This window comes from Egretta garzetta, unplaced genomic scaffold (assembly GCF_000687185.1).
Source record: "Egretta garzetta isolate BGI_Z169 unplaced genomic scaffold, ASM68718v1 scaffold215, whole genome shotgun sequence".
Classification (NCBI taxonomy): domain Eukaryota; kingdom Metazoa; phylum Chordata; class Aves; order Pelecaniformes; family Ardeidae; genus Egretta; species Egretta garzetta.
The window spans coordinates 4,456,954-4,470,914 of NW_009259719.1; the positions used below are offsets into that span (position 1 = coordinate 4,456,954).

The window sequence follows — 13,961 nt, forward strand, 5'->3', positions numbered from 1 at the left end:
GCAGTTATGGAAAGCACTGATAAAATCCCTTCCTGTACTTCAAAACCACCAGAACAGCAGCTATACCACAGTATGAGGATGGAAAGAACAGATATAAGACAGTCAGACAGACTTCTCTAAGTTAAAGTTTATATTATCGCCTTTATTTTTCAAAGCAGCAGATTAACTCTTGGACTGTATAACACTGATCATCAAATTTTCTTCTGTATCTTGGTTATTCTGCTCTGTCAGAAAAGACACAGCATCATCTTCCACGAAGACTACTACTTCATTATCTATATATACCTGGATAGATATCTGACAATCTGCAATCCAATTTTTTTTTTTTTTTTTAAAACATCTCAAACAAAATGGATTTGGAGAAATTGATTTTTCACCTGCTCATACCCACGCTATTCTCCAGCTTCCTTAAAAATATCTTCCCCGTAACATACCTATATTTCCTAATTTAACAGAGAACCAGGCCCAATGATGTAAAAATGTAAAAGTAATTTACTAAGGCACCTGCCAATTTATGATAGCAGAGATTTTATAAGCTAACCAGTCTCTGGGCTGCTGATACATATTTGCCAAACAGCAGCCAATCTGATAATATGAAAAAATCCTCCCTAGTGCCAAAACAGCAACTAGCAAAACGCATATATCGGAGTTTAATGTCAAAGGTAGGAAAGAGGGAGCTGTTACTAAGGAGGGATTTTTAAAAGTCAATTATTATTATTAGATTTAAACCACATTGTTCACCTGCTCTCCTCTCAAATACATCATATTAGGGAATGAAGACTTAGTCAATTACAAAATTCACAAAAACATGAGTGTGCCCCCAAAATATATTTCCAAATCATATGGCAGTACTGTGAAACATAACCTGTTTGATGTAACAAAGGATGGGAAAGTTCAGTCTTTTATACGGGTAGACATTATGAAATGTCAAAGTTGTAGGAAAATGTTAAGAGAAATTTATTCAGTATAAATAACGTCAAGATTAAAAAGAAATCAGTGCAAGCACTGCACTAAAAGTTCATGTAACTTCCTTAATTTAAAATGTACTCATATAATGAAGAAGTTGAAACATGGTTCAATAGTATAAGCCCCATTCTCCATGATAAATAAAAGCTGGAGAGCAACTTTCCAGACCCAATACTTTTGAGGAAATTTTATGCTTTATTTTGACATATCATTATTTAAATCTGTAATGGATTCTAGCATATGTTCTTCTCCCTGCACAGAGCATACTTCCTCCCTGATGCCGAGTCCATCACCGTGTAGATTGGGCAGTTATTGATATCAAATTTCTAAAAAAGGAAAATGCATTTGGATAACCATCTTGCACATGCCCAGACACTGGTATTTTAATTCAGCTTGAGCAACAAATATGAAAGCAAGAAGGTGCTTCAAAGTGCCTTCCTGAATCAGAAAACCATTTATGGAAGATAGCTACTACTGTAGATTTTACTGTGTGTAGTCATGTTAATATGCTCCTTTTGTGCATTACCCCCTACGTCCTGCTTTTCCACATACTAATAAACGTTTCACCCCAGGCACTTCAAAGACAGTAATCGATTCTTTTCACAGAGTCTAAGAATCCTTCCAAGCTAAGAGTAGACATTTCCCTGTTTAAACTAATTTGAGCAGACATCACTGTAAAACAAACTAGGAAAAATTTCCAAAACTGAGTCTGTTCAGAGCAAGCCTATTCATTTGTATCAGCATGGTGCTTCTGCTTGCATGCACCTAGAATGACTGGCACTTCAGCATTTATGCTATATTCACCCCAGGACTTTATAAGGAGTAAAGCACAAAAAGCCCAAGCTAAAAGATGTAGATGTCAGTTCCACAGAACTTTGAAGCCTAGGCTTCAGTCTCCTCACACAAAGCACAGTAGTTCAGCAACCATTAAATTTTAAGATGACGAAAATCAATGGAACATAACTGTTTGTGGGGAGGTGGCATGCACTTGGTGCTGTGCTGAAGAGCACCAGATTGCTGAGCCAGGTCTAAAACTCTCCAATAGTTACAAAATTTAAAGTGAGAAACTGTGCTTTGGGCTATACAACGGAATCCCACCAGAAACAAACTATGGGAAAAAAAGCAAGCACTAAAATACTGGCATACAAAAAATATCATGTCTCTCAAAAGCTGTATGTCATATGCTGTACAAATGGAAGACAGTGCAGAGCTGCAATCTAGCTGTCTCTGGATGGGAAGCAAAATAGAGCCATTAACCTTGTGCTGCACCTTAATAAATTAAAATTCTTCTGATTCAGGACTTGGCAACTTAGTTGCAGAACCATGGTCACAAAACTATCTCGCATACACAATATTTACATGCAATACTCCAGTCAATCATGCATATACGTCAACATCCTTGGGGGTAAGAACAGACTGCACAACTCTCCACCATGTAGCACAGATGTGCCTATATGTCTTTTCCTCTGACATTCACTAGTGCTGAAAACAAAAATACATTTAAAATAATTAAGAGCATTTAGAGTATGAAATTCTATTGTTTATCTGGTAGTAAGTTTGCCCTCTTTCCTCAGTGACCCTTAATAAATACAAAAAACTCAGTGGATAACTCAATGGATAAATCTTGCAAAGCTGTAGAATGCATTTAATTCCACTATCAGCTGTGTTAATAGGATGAAGGTTTATCCTCTAGGAAATATTCCTCCATTATAAAAATCAGCAAGTAAAACAAGATTATATATACAGTAAACTAGAAATGACAACAAAGGAAAAAACTCCCATTAGTTTAAATCAACTTATGTAAGCCTCCTTCCTTTCTATTGCCAGGAGAAATTATTTTTCTTCTTTTTTTTTCTTTTTTTTTTTTTTTTTTTTTAAAGCAAAATTGGATATGTTGCTCAAGCTGCATCTGATCTGATCCCAGTAAAGAGATTATCCTCTTTCCCCAGTCTACATCTATTGGCACATGTCTGTCTCCTCCACCATCTCTGAGAGACCACTGTCTAGAGCTGGTAGATAAATTCATGTACAGTCATCCCCAGCCTAGTTCTGTCAAAATTATTCTATTTTCAAACACTCTGCTAGGAAAAAATGCTGATCTGATTCCCTTTACCAAACCAGTTTTGGGAAGAGCTTACAGACCAGCTTATGACAGCTGGTTTGAATGGGACAGTAATACCCAGCAAGCACAAGTGGCAGGGAGCAGTAATTTCTCATCCCCCCCCGATAACCTACAGCTGACCTCATACATCTAATTGTGCCTTGAGACACTGCACAACTTCTTTATAGGTAATTACTATCTCCTAAAAAAGGTACAGAGAGCCTTGTCGTAATCATAAGCACAAAGAAGATGAAGCAAGAACTAGCTCATCCAGAACATGGAGATGTAAGCTCAGGACTGAAAGTAGGAGAAAGTGTTTTTCAGTAAGCAGAAAAAAAAATGTAATGAGAAAAGGAATACAATGCGCAGTTGTCAAAGTGTTAGTAGAGGCCTAAATAGAAACAAATGAAATATTTGGTGTGAGGATAAAACTATGCAAGTTCAGCTAAGAGGCCTGAATAACCCCATCTATTCTTTGTGTCTTCTTGGGAAGACAATAAAAGGAAATGGAGGTAGTAGATACCCAACTAGGAAAGTAAAACAGACCTCATTCTAAGAAGCATTTTTATTTTTTTAAGAACATTTAGAAAGGTTTTCTTTGTGTGTGTAATATTTTAGTCCAGACCATATCTGGAGGCAGAGCTACAATTAAGATTTTATGAGACATAAGTTTTTCAGAAATAAATAATATTTTTATACTTTAAAAAGCGCTCAGGCACAGAAGTCGCTCTTTAGATCTAGACTTCTTACAGTGAAGAAATGATTACACTGAGCACTTTTACTCTAAACAATGATTCAGTAAGACAGTTTTTTTGTATCCCGCTGTGATTAGAACCCGTTTAAGTTTTGATAATCTGTTTCTACCATAGAAGGCCTGCCTCACTATTCATTGTATTCATTTGTATCTAGAGGTCTGAGAGAGATCTTGTTTACCCATGTAAAAAAAAAAATAAATTATTCAAGGCAATCAAATTACAAAGATATGTACTTAACAATCTTACTATCTACCCAACCAGAGGCTGGAGACACCAAACTTCTTAAAATCCCAAATTCTAACTACTTAATTTTCGTTAACAAGAAAAGGTAGTTAAACAAAAGACTTGACACTTTTTGAGAAAATATATAGTGCCTCAACTGTCCTTGTAAATCACTACAAATTCTTACACTTTACAGTTATTCAGGAAATGTTCAAGTCCCAGAAATATTCAATAAATGCTGGAGTAATTCCCCAGAAATTGAAAAGGATTAAAAAGTCTTCCAGATGGGCAGGTGCCTGCTGTGATGTATCTAAGTAGCTGCCTGTTTGCATTCCTTGGGATGGAAGAGGCAACTGCAGTCCATTACTGATTTTGCAATAATAATAATGTCATTGGCTTCAAGGAGTCCAACCCTCTAATTTGCACCAGTACTTGATAAAGGAGAATTTAATGCCAGCTAAATTTGTTAGTCAGTTATGTTAGTTAGTGAATTAGTCAAACTTTTTGGCGACTAAGAACACTAAGAGAATGAGAAAGTAAAATTTGCAAAATACAAAAGCCCACAATTCTGAGGACCTAAGAGATAAACAGGAGGTACAATACAAAGATGGTTTAAAAGGCAAGAAGTGCTTGTGTCTAGAAAATTCTGAAGTATTGAAAAGAAGATAACATGGAGCTTTTCCCCTTTCTACAAACTAGAAAACTAAAGTTTACCTTACCATATAAACAAAGACTGTCTGCAAAAGCTCAAAAACAGGAGTTGTTTTCAGTTGATATGGAGATAATGCATTTATCAACATCCTCTTGAATTTCCTAGAATTTATGCAACTCTAACATAAGCAGATGGGATCCTGCTGTGTGCCACTTCTGGTACTGTACTACGCTATTCTTCACTTTTCAACAGGTGCCATATTTTAAAGTTGTCTGAGTGTATGTCACCAAGACACACTCACCCTCATCCTGCCTTTGGCTTTGATCTACATTCTTCTGAAATCCACATTTATCCAAGTATTCATAAGCCTCTTCCAAGAACTTGGAAAATGCTGAGTGTAAATTCAATAACAGAAAATATATCATTACTGTCCACAACTATAGGTAAATATGAGGTGACAGACTTAGAAAAATGAAACTGGAATAGGTTCTTCAGCTCAGATACAGCATGTAATTTGGACTAAGAATGTAGGATTTTAAGAAGTTAAAGGCTACCTACAGTCTCATGCTAACTCAAGGTAAAATGCTACTCTATTTTTCTTTAACTTTTATATATTGACAACATCTGCAAGATCAGATTTGAGTGTTCTGAAGCCTTCTTTTAGCATTTCCTCATGTACATAAATCCATTACAGAATCCTCCTTTTTCCCCAGTGGCAAACCTACCGCCAGAAACCATGTTCTCCATGGACAGTTGCCAGAAATCCTAGCCCACATTCCAACTGCCTACTTAATTACATGGCACATTCCTAGGTTCTTCTAAATACTCTACCAGCATCTCAGAAAGTAATAAAGCAAATGTTGAAACAGTGTAAACTTTAAATCATTAATCTTTTTTCATGATTATTAATCTCTTTCACAATAGCTGTTTAAAATATACCAATTGATATGTAGAAAGGTATTTCTGAGAGTCTTTGGAAGGTATACCTATGGATGTATATATGTCTGAGACAGTAGCATGTCCCAAATAATTAACATTCTAAATTAATAGGAGAGGGTTAAAAAAAGAAATAAGAAAACTCACTTTGGTGCTGATATATTAACCCATGTAAATAAACTTTATTAAAAAAACAACAGTAGCTGAATTAGACAGTGCCTTATACACATTTATGCTCATACCTGGACTTCTGTCTTCATAGGGCATTGTCCAAACTGGATTCAGATTGATTCTAAACTTCCCTTCTAATATGAATAAAAAAACTTTCTTCCTCCCTTCCTTTTTCATCTATGAATATACCTATATGATTAATTCACTAAGAAGCCTTTTCCCTACTCTCCGTCAGAAATCTGTACACAGTTGATAATTGCCAGTTACCGAATTTGTGGATGGAAGAAAGAGCTACTTCTCGTTAAGACAATTATCACAGAACTTCTTAATCTTAATTATTTATTCACTGTTTAAATGGATACTGCCTTGCCACTTCCTGTGGCCACAGGCAATGAATACACTTTGTGCTTAAAGAGAAGAAACAGAATGCACTGACAGATTTAGAATCCCCATATGTGCTTAAACATTTCAAAAGCAAACCATTATCATAAGCAGTCATTTTCAGGAAAAATGAAGGAGGCCAATTCCATCAGAGGATTCTGCAAGTTTAAATGGACCGCCAGCCTTGCTGTAAAACAGCAGAGAGGTCTCTCTGTATTGACAGGCAGATAAGTACACTTATCTGTAAAGCACGATTACCCCACTTTCTTTTCTGAATTCTTTCAGTATACGAACATTATAGAAATGCCAAAATAGTGTTTTGTGAGCCCCAGAGGCTTTATATTCCAAAGATCAGTAACTTTTCTATTTTTAACATTAATTGATGTGCACTGTAAGATATGGAGAAACCAGGGGACGATGGTGTGCAGAAGAGGGGAATGAAAAGTATAAGAGCACATCAATAACCAGACCAGCTCTTTATATTTTACAACGATGATCCAGAGTACTGTAAATACAAAACTGTGATTATTAAAGTCAATAGTTCCCTTTTCCATCTACATTTACAGTAGATGCATGCAATCTGTACTCAAGGATGGCACTAGTTACATGTATGCCTACAAACTTGGTCAGCAGCCTTTTTTATTGGCTCTCGTTTTCCTTTTCAAAATGTTCTGCATGAAATTTTAATATATTTTTTATATTTATGGTATTTCAGCTTTCTTGATTTCATCATAAATGTCATGGAATTTTCTTTTGCTTCTTATTTTCAGAGTCTAAACTTAATGGTTTCCTTAGAACGGGTATTACTGGCCCTGTTGCTACCATCAATATTTTTAAGCTTTTCTAAGCAGAGGCTGAAAGAGCCAGAAGATATATAAAGAATAGCAATGTATTTATGTCCTATAATTTTTAAGACAATCTCATTTAGAGCCTAGTTAGGGACTGAGAACATCCACTTCAGTGATTCTACAGCTGGGAGGGATCACTGTGATCATGCAAGCTGACCAGGCCAAAGTTTTCCCCAAAACTAATTCTGGACTATGTATTATTTCAAAAAGAAACAAAAAAGAATCTGTTCTTGATTAAGGGCTTGGGGGCACAGACATAGGATGACACCCTTCCACTAAACCACTAACTAGCTTCATTTAAAAAACAAAACAAAACACAACAAAAAAAACCACCCCAAAAAAATAAAACAAAACAAAAACAAAAAAACAAACCACAAACAATCCCCCTGCCATAACTGAGCCCACATCTGTGCAATTTGCAAAATAATGGAACCCAATTTCAGCCATTGGATCATTTTAAACCTTTGGCAACCAGATTATAGAGCCTGGTATTAGTAATTAACTAGAGATCAACTAATTAATCCTTTAAGCATCTCTTGAATAAACTAAATGGACTGAGCTCCTGGAGTCTTTCAGTCTAAGGCACATTTTTCAACCCTTTGCTGAGTCCTGTGACTCTCCGCTGAACCCAGTACAAATTATCAGTATCTCTACAACTAAAAATCTCATAATGAAGGAACAACCACAGAATTAGCTCACAAATAAAAAGTTCACTTCTGCGTGCTGACTCGAGCATCCTGTGTTTAAATATACTATGATCACACTTGCCTGTTTTCAACTGTGAGTTTGGGCTGTGGTTTTGCCTAGTAATTCAATAAAATAAAACATAACCTGGAAATGAACCACAGGCATTTTCTGGAGAAATGGTGTTGTGCAGACACTTGGTTGTAAACCTATCAATATCTACTGCCTGTACCCTCAGGCTAGGATTTGATTAACTTGTTATCACCCCTCTGCATTACAGAACTGAAGAAATGGGCAACAAAAAAAATATAAGTATACAGGCCTCTTCTTGGTAAGAGTAACATTTCCAGACATTATCAGTCTCCAAGCCGAGACTATCATGTCCATGTGTAAGAAAAATGTCAGCAACAAACCAGATTTCAGCTGTTGGAATACATTTAAATGTTAAAAAAAATGTTTTCTGCAGCTGCATAATGTGATGATTTTGGCTGGTTTGAATTAGACAAAGTGGAAACAGGAATCATCACAGGGCTCTATCTTCCCCATCTATACAGACAGTCCCTGTATTAGAGGCCAAAACAAGACGCAACAAGCCCTTTGACTTTGGCCTTTAACTGTAACTAATCAGCATATAAAACTGTATTATATACATAGTAGTACTACACATCACATAACTGAAGGTCCTTTAATTTTACTGCTCTCACTAACTGCTCAGGTTAGTTCGCTTCTCCAGAAAAACATGATTGCCTGACCTCTATACCCCTTTGCAACCACACTTTTTGTCCCTTTTTTTCTCTCCTCCTTAACAATTCTGGAGTGAATTAATTTATAGACAGGTTCAGGTAAATAAATATTAGCACTTGTACCAAAAAAAAAGGGTTGGTAGCTTTAGAAGCTTTAAGCATTTTCCAAATCTTTTCAAAATATCCCATATTAATAATTTCACAACCTTTCAAATAACTCTCTTGGAAGCTTTGTTATTTTGTAATCCCTAATTTAAAACATTACTGTATGATTTTTGGATTCTCAAGTCTGAATCACAACTTCAAAGAGAAGCTGTCATATCAAGTGCTTCTCTTACCAGCCCAACCTATCCGAATTAATTCTCCTTCCATTTGTGATTACATAATATCTTTGCATGAATTGCCACAATTGCTAGCCTGGAATATATTACAGGAAAGCATTTAATGTATTTTTAGCTGTCTTTAAGTATAGTTTAAACAAGGAAGAGGACCCAGATAATGAGATTAGGCAGCTCTCTACAGACCAATGACAAATAGACTGTAGACATTGTTCAGAAATTTTGGCGCTTTTGTTCTTAGTTTTTCTTTTATTACTGGCTTGAGAAAAATAAATGGATAGGTGCTGCATAAGCATAGCAAAATTACAAAATTCTGATGTCTGATCAAAGGGGAGTGGCAAAAGGAAAATGAGTATGCACCTACCTGAATTCAGTTTGCATTCCCAATTTTTAGACCCAAGTCCATCATTCCTAATGTCTAATGTAGCTATTTCTTAGTGCTGTGTGCTATCCAGCACCTATGACAAACAGTCAGGGGAGTAGAAATTTTCACGTAGTTTATTCCTCCTAAATATTATCTGAAAACTCACAGCAGCTGTGTATGCAGTCATATACAGCTAGAAATATTCCCTGAAGCTTGAGTGCATAAATCTAACAGAATATTCCCCTCCCATCTACCCTGTATCTTTCAAAGACACTTCTAGCTCTCAGCAAAGACAGAACGTAACTTTGAAGCTACAATGGAAGATCTGTGCAGCTGATTTGGAGATTCTGCAAAATAATTCATCAGAATAAAAATATACTGCCATATTTTTCCATATTCTATGTCGCAATTCATGCAAGTCTAATATGCAAATCATTGACCATATTAAATAGATAACTTGCTACAGAACAAAAGATATTTCAAAGCCATCACACTTCAAGCAATCCTCTGCAGAAATTTCAGTTTAATTGCAAACTGGAAAACACACACGACATTTAATTAATCAACAGCTTCATTTCAAAAGCAAGGAATTTCCTATGTTCAGCCAGTGGAATGATGAAATGAAACAGCTCTTTTCTTACCCTTATTGTACATATTGGTTGGTACTTGGACATCGCTCAGGCTGATGTTCACGGGCAGGTTATTGAAGTGGTCATTTGGCACTAGAATGAACTCCTTCCCCAGCTCCAGGTAGTTTCCTTCTTCATCTCGTTCATTTATGAGCACAGCATTGAAGTATTCATACTGCAACAGAAACTCACATTCAGTATTCAGAATTCACATTCAGTGCAAAAACATGAGGTTTGAATATTTTAACAGATCTATTGATCCATTGATTAACATATACATGGATCTCCATCTAGAATAGAAGAACAAGATATTTTTATTATCTCTCAGACTCCCTCTATACTCCTAGTACAGGTACATTTCTGAAACCCAGACTTATCACTACTTTTCAAAAAAACCCCATATTACCTCAGATCTCTGGTGCCCTGAAAATGTTAAGGGCAGCCCAAGAAACACCTGAACATAAACGATGTATACGCTATTTTTAATACAAAGCTCTCTAGATTCAATAATTAAATAATAATCCAGGGAATTACTTACTGTTTAGCTTATTTCCATTAGTTCAAGAACTGCTATCAATGCGGAACTTGGGCCTTGACAAACTAAAAGTGTTTTTACTTCACAGGAATATTAACTACAGCTGTTGTTGCTTACCCAGTGAGTACTGACTGACATTTCCTAAAGAAAAATATTTGCTTTATGGTGAATTTTACAAATGGACATTATAGTAGGATTCGTAAAATTATGCATGTTTTAATATGGACATAGAAACTTAGCAGTGACTTATTTTGAACAAGAAATTATTGTCTGCCTGTTACAGATTCCTGAAGAATATTTGGCCTATTTTGCACAGAACTATAACCAGATAAGCAAAAGCAATTTAGATAAAATTATTGATTTCTTTACGACCCAGTTTAACCAGAAATTCTATCGAGCTTTGAAGGCAACAAACAGTGAAGACTACTTTTTAACCTCCTAAATAACCTTAACCCTTGGCAATAGTTTATGATGCATTTCTTAATTGAAAGAGACCAAAGTTTAGTGTCTTTGAAGAATCTCATTAATTTAAATACGAGTCTCTGCCCTAACTATCCATTTGAGAGTACACCAATATAAATAATATTTAGACATAAATCTACATATTTATAGATCATTTATATCTACACAACCCGTGCAAGGATAAATGTATTATGCCATTTACAAAGCTTAAACAGACCAGCAAGACTTGAAAGGCTTTTCACAAGCACCCTTTCTGTGTGATATGCAACTCATTCTATTAAACAAGAATTAGTTAAAATCTTACGATCTATATGCTTCCATTAAAAGGCTTGATAATTTAACCAGTACCTTAAATGGAGGCTTACTTGGAAAGCAGCTTTCCATACCCTACTCTTTCAGCTTTTAGTATTTCAAAATGGCCAATCCGTAGTTTAGATTTTAGTTGAAAGTAGAATACAAAAGTAATCACTGTTTATTAGCTAGATTCTGAGGACCTTCTGTGTATGACAGAAGTATTCAGACAAAAACAGTGTTCCACATATAGCAAAGCCTGAGACACAGGCTTTGAGTATTTGAAAAAATCAATTTAACAGAAATTAATCTGACATAATTAAACATTTGACCTTAAAGTTATTTTACTTTAATTGGCTTATACTGAGGTGAGCCAAATAACCTGCTGCATACATCTCATGAATGTATACAGCTACTGAATCCTGAAGTTCTGGAAAAAAAAACAAGTAGTCATCTTTTTTTTTTTTTTCCCCCTCCAGGAGCCACCGGGAAAGAAAACAGTAGAGATATAATTTGTCTCAAGTTAATTTCATTAATTAATTCCAGAAGTTATTAGAATTATCCAACACCCCCACAGATGCTACCGTTCTCTATACCATTGAGGGGACTGTCACTGTTATAGATTTGGTTCTTCTCATACCAAAATGAAAAGGATGAAGAAATCATTTCCAAAAAACACCAGTTCTCATTCTATTTGGGAGAAACCTTCTCCATCTCTGCTTATTATCCAGGTTTATCACAGATCATTAACTGCACTGCATGCCTGCTGCCCACATGTGACAGCAGCTTTTTCAGTTTACCCCTTCTGCAAAAGCCAGAGACAGTTGGCAGAAGACTTGAAAGCCCAACTTGTATTTCCCATCTTAGTAAGAAATAGAATACTCCTTCTAACATTAAGACATGCACTAATGACTGTTGTAAAATGCAATTCTACTCCAATTCCAAGCAAGGACAAAGTAAGCTGTGTAGCTTTTCCATGTTATATTAGATTGTATCCAAGTCTGGAAGAAAGGCTGATATTCCATCCCCTGGGAATGCAGTGATAAATAAAATTATATATTTCATGCTTCTTTCTTGCCAACCACCTCTCTCTTCACACCCCCTGGACAGCAGGGTGAGGATGACAGTTTCATCCTGTTTCCAAACCACTTGTTTTCTTGTCCTTAAAGGCATGGTTTTATTTTCCTTTTTCTCTGTTGCACATGACATCACCTCCACAACTGCTGGAGCTACAGATAAGCCATTGTGTTGCATTCATGACACTAACTTGGCTTTGTAAGTCTTATCAGGATTGTCACAGAGAAATCAAAAGGGGGTTGGTTTTTTTGTTTTAGCATTAGACCACCACTGAAAGCATTCACAACGCTTAACTCCAAATTTTAACACAAAGGTTGTGAATATTACACTTTAAACAAAAAAATATGTAAATATTACACTTTAAACAAAAGGTGAAAACATTTGGGGATAAAAGATTCTGTACTAAAATATGTAGCAATATACTGTTCTCCTTTAACTGAATTTAAGTTATGTATCACAGAATAATTTCCACAGGAATTCACATACAGACCATTATTTCAAAGGATGTAAATTTACCTTGCCCATGGGCTTCACAATACTTTGGAAATGGTAGGAAAAATGGACAAATTTCAAATAAGAATTTCAGAATATACATGGAAATCACCTCTAAAAGAATACTATTCCCTTTCATTCAGTGGGTTATTTCCTTTTGCAAAGGATCTAATTAGTAGACATCCTCCTTCATCATGTTCTGTAAGTGGCAAGGCTAGCCAAGTATTAAAATCTGCTATATTCTAAATAAATGAAACCACTCATTTGACAATTAAGGGTATTTAGGACTGATTGTTTCTTTGGTTGATTTAGTATTCACTGATTTATTGGTCTGAGTCTGTATTTTCTCTTTTCAATTCTAGAACTGTATATGCAATAATATGATTTATATGGGGGTTTTTAAAGCAAATTGTAGCATAAAATAGTCCTTAGCAAATAATAGATAATTAATATTTTCCTGGGGTGTTTTCTTCTGTTTGGTTTAGGGTTTTTGGCGGGTTTGGTTTGTTTGGGTTTTTTTGCAAGTCTTTTTTCCTACAAAAATAACATATTTAAGGCAGTCCTGCAAGTTCTAAGGATTAAACATCAGGCAACATATACAGCTCAAAAATACTACTGAAAAAGACCAGCGTTCAAGCAGAGCTGTTATGCAGTGGCTTTTTTGGGCACTTTCCTTCCAAGGAAATTACAGAGTGACACAGCTGAAAGGTGATAGAAGAAAAATTAAAAATAAAAATTGGAGAAAAAATATTAAAATAAATCCATCTGGCATTCTGACACTGCATTCAAGATAATGCCAAAGGGGAAGAGGATAAAGTCCTGTTTTCTGACAACACAAATATTCTACCTGCTAAGCCCTAAGAGAAAATGACTTCATTTAATCTTGTCAATGGAGGTCAATCTTTGATGTAACCTTAACTAGGTGATTTCTGAGTGTGCACAGTGTAACATGCCAATAAATTATTAGTCTAATAAAAACCAAAATAATTATCCCGGTTGGGAGCATAGCCAGGCTCTACCATGACTTGGCCAACAGGTGAGTTTACACTAACCTTACCTATAGACATCCATGATGAGCAATGAACTGGAGAAAAAGCATTCAAAGGAAATCTCATCAGTGTAATCTATTATATGCATCTCAAGATCTAAACATGAACTTTTATACTTTTGTGCATATAAATTTGCTCAAGTAAACACACTGAGGTTTTTTTGTACATTCCACAACGGCATCTGCATCATTCCGACTGTTTGATCAACCATTTTGAAAGCCCCCATGGTATCATAATTAAGATGACTTAGAGCAAGGCCATAAAA

At 35.6% G+C, this 13,961-nt stretch overlaps 1 protein-coding gene across 1 annotated transcript in view; it reads right to left on the minus strand.

Annotated features, from left to right (window-relative positions):
* Nucleotides 1-13,961, minus strand: part of CACNA2D3 (calcium voltage-gated channel auxiliary subunit alpha2delta 3) — a 474,057-nt gene that overhangs the window by 281,540 nt on the left and 178,556 nt on the right. Inside the window, exons 5-6 of the mRNA XM_009639329.2 lie at nucleotides 9,803-9,965; nucleotides 262-275 (exon numbers count right to left, since the gene is read on the minus strand). Coding sequence (XP_009637624.1) covers nucleotides 262-275; nucleotides 9,803-9,965 — 177 coding nt within the window. The remainder of the gene's footprint in view (nucleotides 1-261; nucleotides 276-9,802; nucleotides 9,966-13,961) is intronic.